Below are 13,238 nucleotides of genomic sequence, written 5' to 3' on the forward strand. Positions count from 1 at the left end.
TCACCCAGCTTGGGTGGGAGTGTTGAGGAGTATCCATCCCCCTTTAGATCTCAGGCCAGAGATGGGATGCCCTGGGGAGACCCTTAGCTACCCTTTTCCCTCTTCTCCCAGTGCTCAAGGCCAGCCTACAGTCACACACGTCACCCAGACATAAAGGAAAAGACACATTTTTTAGGAAATGTTTTTAATAAAAGAAAATTACAAAAAAAAATTTTAAAGAACCCCCCCATCCCTTTGTGTGCCCCCCACTCTTGCCCCCATTTCTGAGGTGCACTGGGAGGCTCCCCTTCTGTTTGGGGCTTGATGACTTTTGTTGTAGTTGGAGCTTTGGTGTTCCTGCTGATGTCATTTCCATCCACATACCCCCCACCTGGTCCACTCAGTGTTGTCAACAGATCCGATTTGTAACCCACTGAGAGGCCAGAGGGAAATAATCGCTCTCTCCCAACCTCTTTCTAGTGGCCTGTTTGCCTCTTCGGTTTCTTGTCTCTTTCACCCTTGCCCCTCTCCCTTGGGCTCTGATGAAAAATTGCTGACTGTAGCTTTGGAAGTTTAGCTCTGAAAACCGTAGATTTCAGTTCTAGGAATATAAAACCCATTGATTACTAAAAAAATAAATAAATAAATAAAGATGAAGATAGGGACTTCCCTGGCCATCCAGTGGTTAGGACCCCAGACTTTCACTGCCAAGGGCCCGGGTTCAATCCCTGGTAGGGGAACTAAGAGCTTGCAAGCTGCATAGCATCACCAAAAAAACAAAACAAAACAAAACAAAAACAAAAACATGAAGTCTTTCTCAGACAAATAAAAACTGATACTTCATTATCAGCAGTAATAATTCATCGCCAGAAAACTTGAATCAAAGGAATTCTCCAGTCAGAAGAAAATTATACCACATGGGTATAGGGAAATGCAAGAACAAATGCAACAGTAAGGGTAAATTTGTGGAGACATCTAAATTAATATTAAATGTAATATAACCATAATAATAATATAGTTATTATTAATAATATGTGTTGTTTTAAATGTATGTAGGGACTTCTAATGAAAACTCAGAGGGGTAAGTGTGTTCCAAGACCCTTGGATGGTCTTACAAATGTGTAAGTGATAATTAATATGGAAACCTTAGTAATTCAAGGCTGCTTGTTGTAGTCTCTGGACTAACCATTATTCAAATAGTAAAATGATATAAAAGTAACAAGGTAATAGAAGGAGAAATGGAAAAAAATTTTTTTTAATTTTCGATTAATAGGAGACAAGAAAGAAAAAAGGAGCATGGTGGATAATGTTGTTCAAGTTAAAAATAAAAACATGGTAGATTTAAACTTAAATTTGTTGACAATTGGATGAAGTCATTAAATGGACAAAGTACTTCAATTAAAAGAGAAAGATCAGGGAGTTCCCTGGCAGTTCAGTGGTTAGGATTCTGTGCTTTTACTACCAGGGGCACGGTTTTAGTCTCTGGTTGGGCAACTAAGATCCCACAAGCTTCATGGCATGGCCCCCCTCCCCAAAAAAGAAAAGGTAGAGAAGGATCATCGGACTGGATAGAAAAACCAAAACCAACAAAATGCTGCTGGTACGAGCTAACCTTTAGAACTACAAATACAAATCTCCACTGTGATGTCTGGAGAAAGAAAAATCTTTCTCCAAAAGATACAGCTATTTAAAATCTACATATATTAATAACTCAGCCTCAAAATATATAAGCAAAATTTTATAAGTCTAGAAGAAAAACAGAACCAATAACAAACATGAGGAGATTTAACATTTTCTCAGAAACTTAAAGGGCAAATAGACAAAAATAACAGTAAGGACATAGAAGAATTGAACAATATAGTTAACAAACTATATCTAATTGTGTTATATATCACACTGCAACCAGCAATTGCAGTGTAGAGTTTCTTTAAAAGTATGCTTGGAACATGTTACCAAAATTGTCTTATGTGCTGGATCATAAAGGAAATAACAGATTTCAAAGGACTGAAAATATACAGTGTTTGGACCAAGTAGACTGAATAATAAAAATATAACTAGAAACTCCCCTACATATTTGAAGATTAAGCAGTTTTTTACTAGACTATGAGTCAAAGGAGTTATGATAGAAATTAGAAAATGATGATCATTTTTAAATGGAACACCAAAGCTTATGGGATGTAGCTAAAGGTATCCTTAGAAGAAAATGTATAGACTTATGTTCATATGTTAGAAAAGAGACAGTCTGAAAATCAGTGATCAATGTACATGTCTCAAAAATTAGAAAAAAATAGCAGATTTAGCCCAAAGAAGCTGGAAGGGAGGAAATAATTAAAATAAGAAAGCATTTTAATTAAATAGAAAACAAATATAGTGAGGATCAACCAAGCCAAAAGTTAATTCTTTGAAAAGATTAATAAAACTGATAAGTTCCTGGCAACACTGATCAAAATGAGAGAAGGTACAAATTAACCAGTATCAGGGAAATGAAGACATCATTATGGATCCTACAGACGTTAGAAAGATAACGAGATTTATGAACAACTTTATGCCTAGAAATTTGAAAATATATTTGAAATAATCATAATTTTAAAAATTTTGTGAAAGTGATGATAACTACAATGAACAGCAGAAAGATAAAAATGAAGATGTAAAAGAAGACATCAACAAAATTTGAAGAGGGAAGTAAGAAAATGTAGAACCAACAGCACCATGTCTCTGAGATGTGCCTGTTCCCCGTGGTGTGCTGGAGCCAGGTCATACTAGCTCATGGGCGCTGACCATGCACATCTCTTCCCAGCTCCCTGCTCAGTGACGTCACACTGGTCTTGAAATTGACCATATTGGGAGTTTTTACACCACTGAAATCAGCAAACACTACCAAATCAGGGCTCTCCCCACCCCAAGAACTGGCTATTAAGCATTTGCCAGCATACTACAGAGTATACTATACTCATAAATTGAAAACTCATTGACAGAGGAATTAGTGGTCTGCACACTTATTTGATGAATAACGGCCAATACTTTGTTGTTAGTGAACAAAGGCAAAGAGAGTGCTTATAACTGACAGGGGAGAGAAAAAGACTATAGTCTGAGAACAGTGAATCTTTCTTAAAACTTTTGTTTATTTCTCTGTCTACTTAGTTTTTTATGTTTGGCTGTGCTGGGTCTCCGATGCTGCACGCGGGCTTTCTCTAGTTGCAGCATGCAGGCTTCCCGTTCCGGTGGCTTCTCCCGTTGCAGACCATGCGCTCTAGGGTGCATGGGTTCAGTAGTTGCAGCGCATGGGCTTCGTTGCCCTGCAGCTTGTGGGGTCTTAGTTCTCGGGCCAAGGATAGAACTGGTGTTCCCTGCATTGGCAGGCAAATTCTTAACCCCTGGACCATGAGTAAGTCCTGGGAACAGTGAATCTTGTCTGCATATTTTGGTGGTAAGAAAGAGGCCAGTTGGACAGTCTGTTCTTAAGTAGTCTGAATGATGGTATCAAAATTCAGAATTTTTAAAGTGAATTTCCCAGAAAACCTTGTGGGATTTATGTGACAGGCTGCCCTTTACTGGTGTCTTTATCTTAGGTCAGGTCTGCACCGTTTTCCTCATTAAGAGGATTAACCTTGAGGTTCATTAGTCTCTGATGCAGAATCATTACTGAATGTCAGTTTGATCTTGAGGGTACAGCAGCATTTAAACACCCAGTGTCAAATACAATGTAAATCTTACAAGAGACATTTGGAACCTATTCTTTATCCAGTTTTTGGGTCAGTGTAGGTCCAATCAAGAGAATAAGATTGGTCAGTTTTAGTTAAGTAATTGGTTCCCCCGCCCCATGATTAATCAATTATTTAATTTTTTTTCCAAAGTACGTAGCCATACTGTAAAGTGTGTTGGCTATTGTATTGTGTTCATTTTGTCGGTGCAGGCACATCTATTTAGAGTCATTGAAATTAACGAAGCTTATGTTAATCTAGCCAAAAATGAATCATTTCATTTAAAGTCAGTATCCATCTTGCCTCTGAAAGAATCCCAGATTTGTCCAGTGGGAGCCTTGTAAGTTGTCTCTGTGTTCTTTTAATATGACCTAGCAGTTTCTTGAGCACTTCCTTGCGTTCTGGAGCAAGATGTTCCAGGCTGATTTTGTACTCTGTCTGTCCCAGTTCTGGCATCAATTCCAGAAGCTCTGGTTGCTTTCAGTGGAGAACGGTATTTAGAAACCAAGATCTAAGCACTCGATCCGCTATTTGCTACTGGGGTGTCATTGCTTCTAAGTCCTCTAAATGTTTAGAGGTGAAAATACAGCAATTTCATAGGTCTAACTACACACACACACACACACACACATATATGAGAGAGAGGTGTATGTATATATATGCATATATACATGCATATTTCTATATATGCATGCTTATATATTTAAAATCATGACTTCATGATGATACCTCCAATTACGGTCTAATTCCATCGTGCCTCCTCTCGCTCCACGCCTGTAGCTCCCTCCACCAACAGTCATCTGAAGAATCTTGCAATAACGTTCTACTTGTGAAAGTTTCTGCATCTAACAGTTTACTGAGCCTCCAGTTCAGATCACCACAGTGACTGTATGTCCAGCTGCAGGATTCTGAGTATTTATACAGTCGGCATACAGCTCAGATGTATTACATTCTGGGGCTTCAGAACAGCATTTGTGGTTAAAAGTACTTGATAGAAGAAAGCAGAGAAAGGGAGTACTTGAAGTGGTCTCTTCTGACATGATTTTAAAGGGCAACTTTCATTGGAGTCTCTCTTAATATGTCCAGCGTTCCACTTTCTGTGACCATGCAACAAATTGCCCTGACTTCACAGTGTGAAATAGCAGTTTGCTCTCTGATCAGGGGGACACAGAGAGGAGAGTTTATCTCTTCTCTGCTATGTCTGGGGACTCAGCCAAGAGACCGGAGCCAAAGTCTCCTTTACTCACATGTGTGGTGGTTAATGCTGGCTTTTGGCTGAGACCTCAGCTGTTCTCCCTGAGACTTCTCCACATCAGCTAGATCCTTTACTTTCTCTTTCCTTCCTCAGAGTGCAGTGGCCAGTTTCCCTGGAGCATGCCTCCCAAAAAGAGAGACACAGTCCTCCACAGTCTGCTTATAAATGGAATTGTATCTGGTGACATTTCTTAGAAATTTGCACCTTGCATCTCTTGGGCAGTATGACTGTGTACATAAGTTGTTTACCTTGCTTAACTATACAGTTTAAGGATACAAACATTTTCAAATTTTTCGAGTCTTTGAAAATATATGTCCCATGTACCCTTTCTCAGGAAACTTGAGGGGAGCGTGCTTCCCTATATAGATGAGTAAACCAAAGAAGAGGAAGGCTTGGTAAGTGGGAAACGAGAGATCCAACATAGGAGGCCGGTGAAGGAAAAGCCCAGCTTAGTAATGGTTAAAGGGCTTTTCTGTTACTGCTGTTGCAAAACTTAACAACTTTTCTTTTTCTTAATATTTATCTATTTGCATGCAGAGTCTTTTCTTTTTTTAAAGTTGTGGCATGTGGAGTCTTTAGTTGCAGCAGACGAGGTCTTTTAGTTGTGACATGTGAGATCTAGTTCCCGAACCCAGGATTGAACCCAGGCCCCTTGCATTAGGAGTGCGAGGTCTTAGCCACTGGGCCACCAGAGAAGTCCCAATGCTTAACAACTTAAAACAACCATTTTTATCATGCCTGTAGATTTTTTTTTGGATCAGAAATTCTGACAGGGCCCAATGGGAAAGGCTTGTTCCATGGTGTTTGAGGCCTTAGCTAGAAAAAGTTAGTGCCTGGGGGTAACCTGAAAGGTGGGACTGGAACCACCTGAGACATTTTCAGTCACAGAGTAGTTGACGTTGGTTGTCAGCTGAGTCTGTGCGTGAATTCTCCGTGTGGCCTGGGCTTCCGCCTCAGGGTAATCAGGCAGCTCAAAGTGAGTGATCAGAGCTTTGAAGTGAGTTCCCTACCAGCAAGAGGGAGGTTGCATCACTTTTTATGACCTAACCTTGGAGGTTGCCTTGCAATAGGAGAGGAAGTCATTGCATCCTCTGCATTGCTATAGGGTACAAGTGAGTCCCTAAGGTTGACCCAGATTTGAGGGGAAGCTACATAGACCTCACCTCTCAATGGGAGGAGTGTCAAAGAACTCGTGGACGTGTCTGAAACCTGCTACAGGGGTTGACCTGTCCTGGGTGACAGCAGTAGGTGTAACAGGTGACCGGTCCAGATTAGAAGAGGCCAGAAAAGCTCTTGTGGAGTTGACCTGTGGGGGTTACACTGATCAGAGTCCCCGATACATCCAGGACATCTTGAGAAGAGCCTTGTAGGGTAGTGGAAAGAGATTAAATTATTGATAAGGGAGACTTTCCAGTGGTTAAGACTCTGCCTTCCAATTCAGTAGGCATGGGTTTGATCCCTGGTTGGGGCACTAAGATCCCACATGCAGTGTGGCCAAAAAAATTAAAATAAAATTTTAAAAATTATTGATAAGTACATAGCAAACAAAATAATTGGTTGATTAACTCCAGAAGAAACAAAAATTGTTCAAGGGAGAATTTCATGCTCAGCTGTGACTATTTTTTACATAGCAACCAACAACGTAAACATTAATTACTGATCTAACCATGAAAGAAAGTGAAAGTCGCTCAGTCGTGTCCGACTCTTTGGGACCCCAAGGACTTTACAGTCCATGGAATTCTCCAGGCCAGAATACTGGAGTGGGTAGCCTTTCCCTTCTCCAGGGGATCTTCCTAACCCAGGGATCGAACCCAGGTCTCCCGCATTGCAGGCAGATTCTTTACCAGCTGAGCCACAAGGGAAGCCCAGGAATACTGGAGTGGGTAGCCTGTCCATTCTCCAGGGGATCTTCCTGACCCAGGGGTTAGGTCTGAGTCTCCCACATTGGAGGCAGATTCTTTACCATCTGAGCCACCAGAAAAGCCGATTTAACTATGCGTATGACATAATTTGCATCAGGAAGATGAGGGTAGGAAAGATAGATAGGATGGCATTCGGTAAGCTGGTTATGGGCGAGGAAAAAGAATATCCATATCATCCATCCATAATTAATACCTAAAACCAAAAAAAAAAAAAAAAAAGCACACCATCTGGAGACATGAAAGTAATTTCCAAAATAATCAGCTAAAGGAGGAAAAAGTGTTTTCATCTGGTTGTGGGAAATGGTGGGTGTGGAGGCAGGGGAAGAGGGCAGGATTTCTATTTTCAGAACTTTGTAGAACCCTTTGACTCTTTTAACTATGTGGCTGTCCAATTTGATGAAAATACCTTAAAAAGAAAACCTACCAAAAGAAACACCATGCCCAGATCATTTTACAGGTATATACCACCAAACATTCAAGCTAATCCCTATCTTATATAAACTTTTAGAGACTAGAAAAAGGACCATACCCTCATCCTGAGGTAATGAGCCTGCTATGGTCTAAATGTTTGTGTCCCTCCAGAATTCATTTGTTGAAGTTCTATCTGTCAAAGATGATGGTATTAGAAGGTGGGGTCTTGGGGAGGTGCTACAATGGGACTAGGGCCTTTCTGAAGAGGCTCTGGAGAGATCCCTTGCCCCTCCCACCCCTTGAGGGCACAGTGAGAAGTTGCCAGCTATGACTGGAAGAGGGCCTTCATCAAAACACATCCATGCTGGCCACTTGATCTTGGACTTCCCAGCCTCCAGAATTGTGAGAAGTACATTCCTGTCGTTCATAAGTTTATGATATTTTAGACTAAGACAGAGCTTAGTACTACCTTGAACCAAAGCCAAATAAGGAAGTATGACAGCGAGAGCCATAACCAGTCTTGCTTAAGAACATAGATGCAGGCACTTCTTGGTGGTCCAGTGGTTAGGGCTCCATGCTCTCACTGCTGAGGGTGTGGGTTCAGTCCTTGGTTGGGAAACTAAGATCCCGCAAGCTGCATGGCATAAATAAACAAATAATGTGTTATTTGGGCAGTGGGGGGAGAACATGGGCCATCCCATCCTCTGTCCTTTGGAGCTGTGAGAGGACTTATCTGTCCTGAGTGAAGGAGCAGACTGGGATGTGGGCTGCAAGTGCTGGAGACTGAGGAGTTGCGGTAGGAATGGAGATCTATATACCTTGTAAGCCAGGAGCTTATTATGTTTCACATACTTTCTCTTTTGTTTTCTTTCCATATTTTGGTAACTTTAAAAGACATTTGAAAGAAAAAAAAAAAAGAACATAGGTTCAGAAGTACTAAGTAAAAAACTAAGTAAGAAAAATACACATACACACACACACACACACACACGCACACACAGGAACAAACTGTACCCCAGGAACAAATTGCGTGTAGTCCAGGAATGCAAGGAATGTCTTCACGGTGGCCCTTGAATTGGCTGCCCTAAGCCTATCATTTTTTTTCCTCTATGGCGTCCAGTGCATTTAAGGAAAGCCAGCCGCCTTCACAATCCTTATAATTACTGTTTGCGCAGACCTCGCAACCATGCTGTAGCTACCACAGTTCAGCGCCTGACCTCCCTCCGCCTGCACCTCCTCATTTCAGTTGACCATGGGGAGGAAACCTCAGTAATTATGATGCATCCCAGGGGTCATCGCACCCTACTTCCCAGCAGCTAGAGTTCTGCTCGCCGTCAGACAAGAGAACATCACCTCCAGAGTCACAGCCTCAGAATCTGCTGCTTTCAGACTCTTCTGACGGCAGGTGTCACAGCCCAGATCCCCATAAGGTGGAGTCTGAGGCGGTGAGAGAGTGTGCTTTTGTTCACAGTTCCAGGGACGACTGAGGAAAGGGGTGGAAGGAGGCAGAGCCAACACGAGAATGTGTTACTGCACTGAACTCCGGTCTGTGCAATTGATTATTTTGTCCCACGGGACACCCCTTCATAAACTGCTGGATCCTGCCTCTCATTTGGTCAGGCGTTTGGCTGGGCGCAAGGCTCTCCAGAGATGTGCCTCCATGGACACGAAGGGCAGCTGCTGTCGTGAACACCTCGATTCGTGGTGACACTGCAAGCCAGCCTGTAGTTGGGAAAATAGCAGATTGAGGGAGCAGTTCCCAGGGCTGTCTGTGCACCTGTGCAGATCTGAAAAGGCACAATGGAATTAGTGTCCTTGCCATACGGAAAATAATTTAATCCCTACCTCACTCCATAGCCTCAACAAAATGCTTTCCAGCAAAGATCGCAAGCAAAAAGGTAGGAAGGAAATATAGGAGATATGAGGTTTCTTGACCCTAAAGTATAAACTTTGAACCAAAAGGTTGATATATGTTACATTAAAATTTTAAAGCTGATACAAGACTCCACTTTTTGGGGAACCTGGGCTGTGACATGTGGGATCAGAAGGGCCTGAAAACAGCAGACCCTTAGGATGTGATTCTGGAGTTGAGTCCCCCCTCCTAAATCTGACAGTAGTCAGAGCTCTAGGAGGTGGGAAATAGGGTGTGATGACCCCTGGTATACTAAAATTTTAAAGATAATACATCAAAAGATAATACAGGTTATAAACTTGGGGATGTTTGTAACATATACCTTATAAAATGTTAGTGCCCAGAAAATATAAAGAATTTCTGCAAATCAATTAAAAAAAAGTACACAATGGCAAATGGACACTGTGATCAGACAGCACACAAGAGGACACCTAAATAACAAACAAACTTATGAAAAGATGCTCATCATCATTAATATTGGAGAAATAAGAATTATAATGTGGATCTCTCCGATTTGGATCTGGTTCACAGGTGGATTGAGGCAGTATGTTGTGCTGGCCAAAAATGGACTTAAATGTTGATTTAGGAAAAGTAAAGTAAAGTCGCTCAGTCGTGTCCAAGTCTTTGGGACCCCATGGACTGTAGCCTACCAGGCTCCTCCATCCGTGGAATTTTCCAGGCAAGAGTACTGGAGTGGGTTGCCATTTCCTTCTTCAGAGGATCTTCCCAACCCAGGGATCAAACCCAGGTCTCCTGCATTGCAGGCAGATGCTTTAACCTCTGAGCCACCAGGGAAGTCAGATTTAGGAAAGCACCCCTTTGAGTAAAAGTATGAAGACATGCTTTGAATTTATGGAGTTGTTTTCTGCTGTGGGGCTGGGGCCAGGCTTCATCTGTGTTTTTCATGTTTTACTTTTTAAGCTGGAAAAATGGCTTGTCGTGTTATAATTTATACGTTTTTCCCAGTGTAATCTTTCACAAAACAGGAGCCAAAGGTGTGTGCATGCGTGGAGTTCTTCTTCCATGCTGGGCATTGTGCTGAGTGCTGTTGGGGGTCAGCACTGTGTGAGTTCAGTTCTAGGTACTGAGACCTCAGGGGTCTCCCGATCTGAGGGAGGGGGAACAGAAGGCAGGGTTTAACGAGGGGGATGGGCTGAGTGATGGAGAGAGGCCCAGTTACAACCCTGAATACAGGTAGCACCCCTCGCTGGGCCCTTGAGAAGAAGTGGCTCAAAGGGTTATGTCAGGGGACTTCCCTGGTGGTCTAGTGGTTAAGATGCCTAGCTTCCTCTGCAAGGGGCGCAGGTTCGATCCCTGGTTCTTGGAGAACTGAGATCCTGCATGCTACGTGGTGTGGTCCAAAAAAAAAGAAAATGGATTATGTGGAGCAAGAGCAGTGAGTGAGAGGCGAGGAGGCAGAGTTCAGGGTCCCGGGCTCAGTCTCGCCACTGTTACTTTCCAGTGAAGGAGGCTCTTTGAACTTCAGTTTATTTGCCCTAAAATAGAGGTAGTTCCCACCTTCCAAAAGAGTCACACACAACTGAGCGACTTTCACTTCACTTCTTCACTTCACTTCCCTGGTCATTGGGAAGTCGAGAAACTCAGTAAACAATAGCTGTGATTTTGGGGACTTGCCTAGTGCTCCAGTGGCTGGGACCCAGCGCACCCAGTGCAGGGGGCTGCATCCTATCCTTGGTCAGAAAGCTAAGATCCCACATGCCGCAGCGGAGACCCGGCTCAGCCAAATAAATAAAAATAAACGTTAAAAAAAAACAAACATTGCTGTGGTTTTAAACAGGCCAGTTCAGTTCAGTTCCATCGCCCAGTCGTGTCTGACTCTTTGCGACCCCATGAATCGCAGCACGCCAGGCCTCCCTGTCCATCACCAAATCCTGGAGTTCACCCAGACTCAAGTCCATCGAGTCAGTGATGCCATCCAGCCATCTCATCCTCTGTCGTCCCCTTCTCCTCCTGCCCCCAATCCCTCCCAGCATCAGAGTCTTTTCCAATGAGTCAACTCTTCGCATGAGGTGGCCAAAGTACTGGAGTTTCAGCTTTAGCATCATTCCTTCCAAAGAAATCCCAGGGCTGATCTCCTTTAGGATGGACTGGTTGGATCTCCTTGCAGTCCAAGGGACTCTCAAGAGTCTTCTCCAACACCACAGTTCAAAGGCATCAATTCTTTGGCGCTCAGCTTTCTTCACAGTCCAATTCTCACATCCATACATGACCACAGGAAAAACCATAGCCTTGACTAGATGGACCTTTGTTGGCAAAGTAATGTCTCTGCTTTTCAATATGCTATCTAGGTTGGTCATAACTTTCCTTCCAAGGAGTAAGTGTCTTTTAATTTCATGGCTGCAGTCACCATCTGCAGTGATTTTGGAGCCCAGAAAAATAAAGTCTGACACTGTTTCCACTGTTTCCCCATCTATTTCCCATGAAGTGATGGGACCAGATGCCATGATCTTTGATTTCTGAATGTTGGGCTTTAAGCCAACTTTTTCACTCTCCACTTTCACTTTCATCAAGAGGCTTTTTAGTTCCACTTCACTTTCTGCCATAAGGGTGGTGTCATCTGCATATCTGAGGTTATTGATATTTCTCCCGGCAATCTTGATTCCAGCTTGTGCTTCTTCCAGCCCAGGGTTTCTCATGATGTACTCTGCGTATAAGTTAAATAAGCAGGGTGACAATATACAGCCTTGATGTACTCCTTTTCCTATTTGGAACCAGTCTGTTGTTCCATGTCCAGTTCTAACTGTTGTTTCCTGACCTGCATACAGATTTCTCAAGAGGCAGGTCAGGTGGTCTGGTATTCCCATCTCTTTCAGAATTTTCCACAGTTTATTGTGATCCACGCAGTCAAAGGCTTTGGCATAGTCAGGCCAGAGACCAGGTCAGATCTACTCCCACCTCCGTTTACCTTGTAGTTCTTTTTATCTAAAAACAAACAAAAGTGGGTAGAACAGTCACCTGAAATCCCACGGCCCCCTCACCAGCTCGGCAGTTACCCACACTGGGCCAAGCTCATTTCATTCATCCCCCGACCCCATTCCCATATTATTATGCGAGTCCCAGGTTTCACAGCCTGTGCCCACATGTGTCGCTTTGTCTCTGCACAGATGGTGATCTCCCTGCAGAACACCACGTCCACCAGCCGCCACCTTCGAGTCCTCCCTCCGTCCACGCCCTACTTCGCCCTGGGACTGGGTGAGCTCAGGGTGGCAGTGGCCTGCCTGTCCTCGAAATTGTATTTGGCCTTGCCCGAGGTTGCGTCCCCACGGGGCTCCAGGTGGCTCCTGAGCCTGCACCCTTCGTGCTCCAAGGCGGCCTCCCGCCTGCCCTCCAGCAGAGCCCCACCCCCCCAGCCTGACAGTTCCTCCTTGGATCGCACCCCCAAGATCAGTTCAGCCGTCTCCTTGCTCTGCCCAGCGTCACTGCACCCTGGTTCCTCACTTAGGCCGTGGCACTGGCCTCCCAGCCAGCCTTCCTGCTCCCGTGACTCGGTGTTCTCCTTAAGAACAGCTCTGATCGTGTCTCCTCTGCTCCCTAGAAATCTCAAGTGTCTATCTGCTGCCCACAAAGTGACTGCTAAGCCACAGGGCCAGGCATGGCCCGCCCTGACGTCCCAGGGGGCCCCGTCACTGCCCTCCCACCCCGGGCCCTGGAATCTTGCCCTGGTCTCCAGAATCTCATTGTCACTTTTGCACCCTCAGGGATGTTCCCAGGAGAAGGTGGAATGGTGGCTCCTGGAATGACCTGCCAGTACACTGTCCAGTTTTTTCCCGACTGCCTTGGGGATTTTGATGACTTTATTCTAGTGGAGACCCAGTCAGCGCACACGCTCCTGATCCCCCTGCAGGCCCGGAGGCCGCCCCCGGTGCTGACGTGTAAGTGCCTGCTGCCCTCCGGGGGTCGGGGAGGGCTAGTGCCCCTTTAAAGGACCACCTGCCCACAGGGCCCCTGGGTGGCAGCACACAGCTTGACCCCTTGGGCAGGGGCTTCTGAGTCCTGAGGAGGGACCTGCCGGAAGCTCCCGCATTCCTCCAGAGTTA

The 13,238-nt window shown here is 44.3% G+C and overlaps 1 protein-coding gene across 2 annotated transcripts in view; it reads left to right on the forward strand.

The window, feature by feature from the left end:
* Positions 1-13,238, forward strand: part of DLEC1 (DLEC1 cilia and flagella associated protein) — an 89,655-nt gene that overhangs the window by 37,972 nt on the left and 38,445 nt on the right. For both annotated transcript variants that reach the window (XM_055558596.1, XM_055558597.1), the window contains exons 7-8: positions 12,306-12,393; positions 12,900-13,073. In XM_055558596.1, the coding sequence (XP_055414571.1) occupies positions 12,306-12,393; positions 12,900-13,073 (262 nt within the window). The remainder of the gene's footprint in view (positions 1-12,305; positions 12,394-12,899; positions 13,074-13,238) is intronic.

The sequence above is a fragment of the Bubalus kerabau genome, chromosome 20 (assembly GCF_029407905.1).
Source record: "Bubalus kerabau isolate K-KA32 ecotype Philippines breed swamp buffalo chromosome 20, PCC_UOA_SB_1v2, whole genome shotgun sequence".
Lineage (NCBI taxonomy): Eukaryota > Metazoa > Chordata > Mammalia > Artiodactyla > Bovidae > Bubalus > Bubalus kerabau.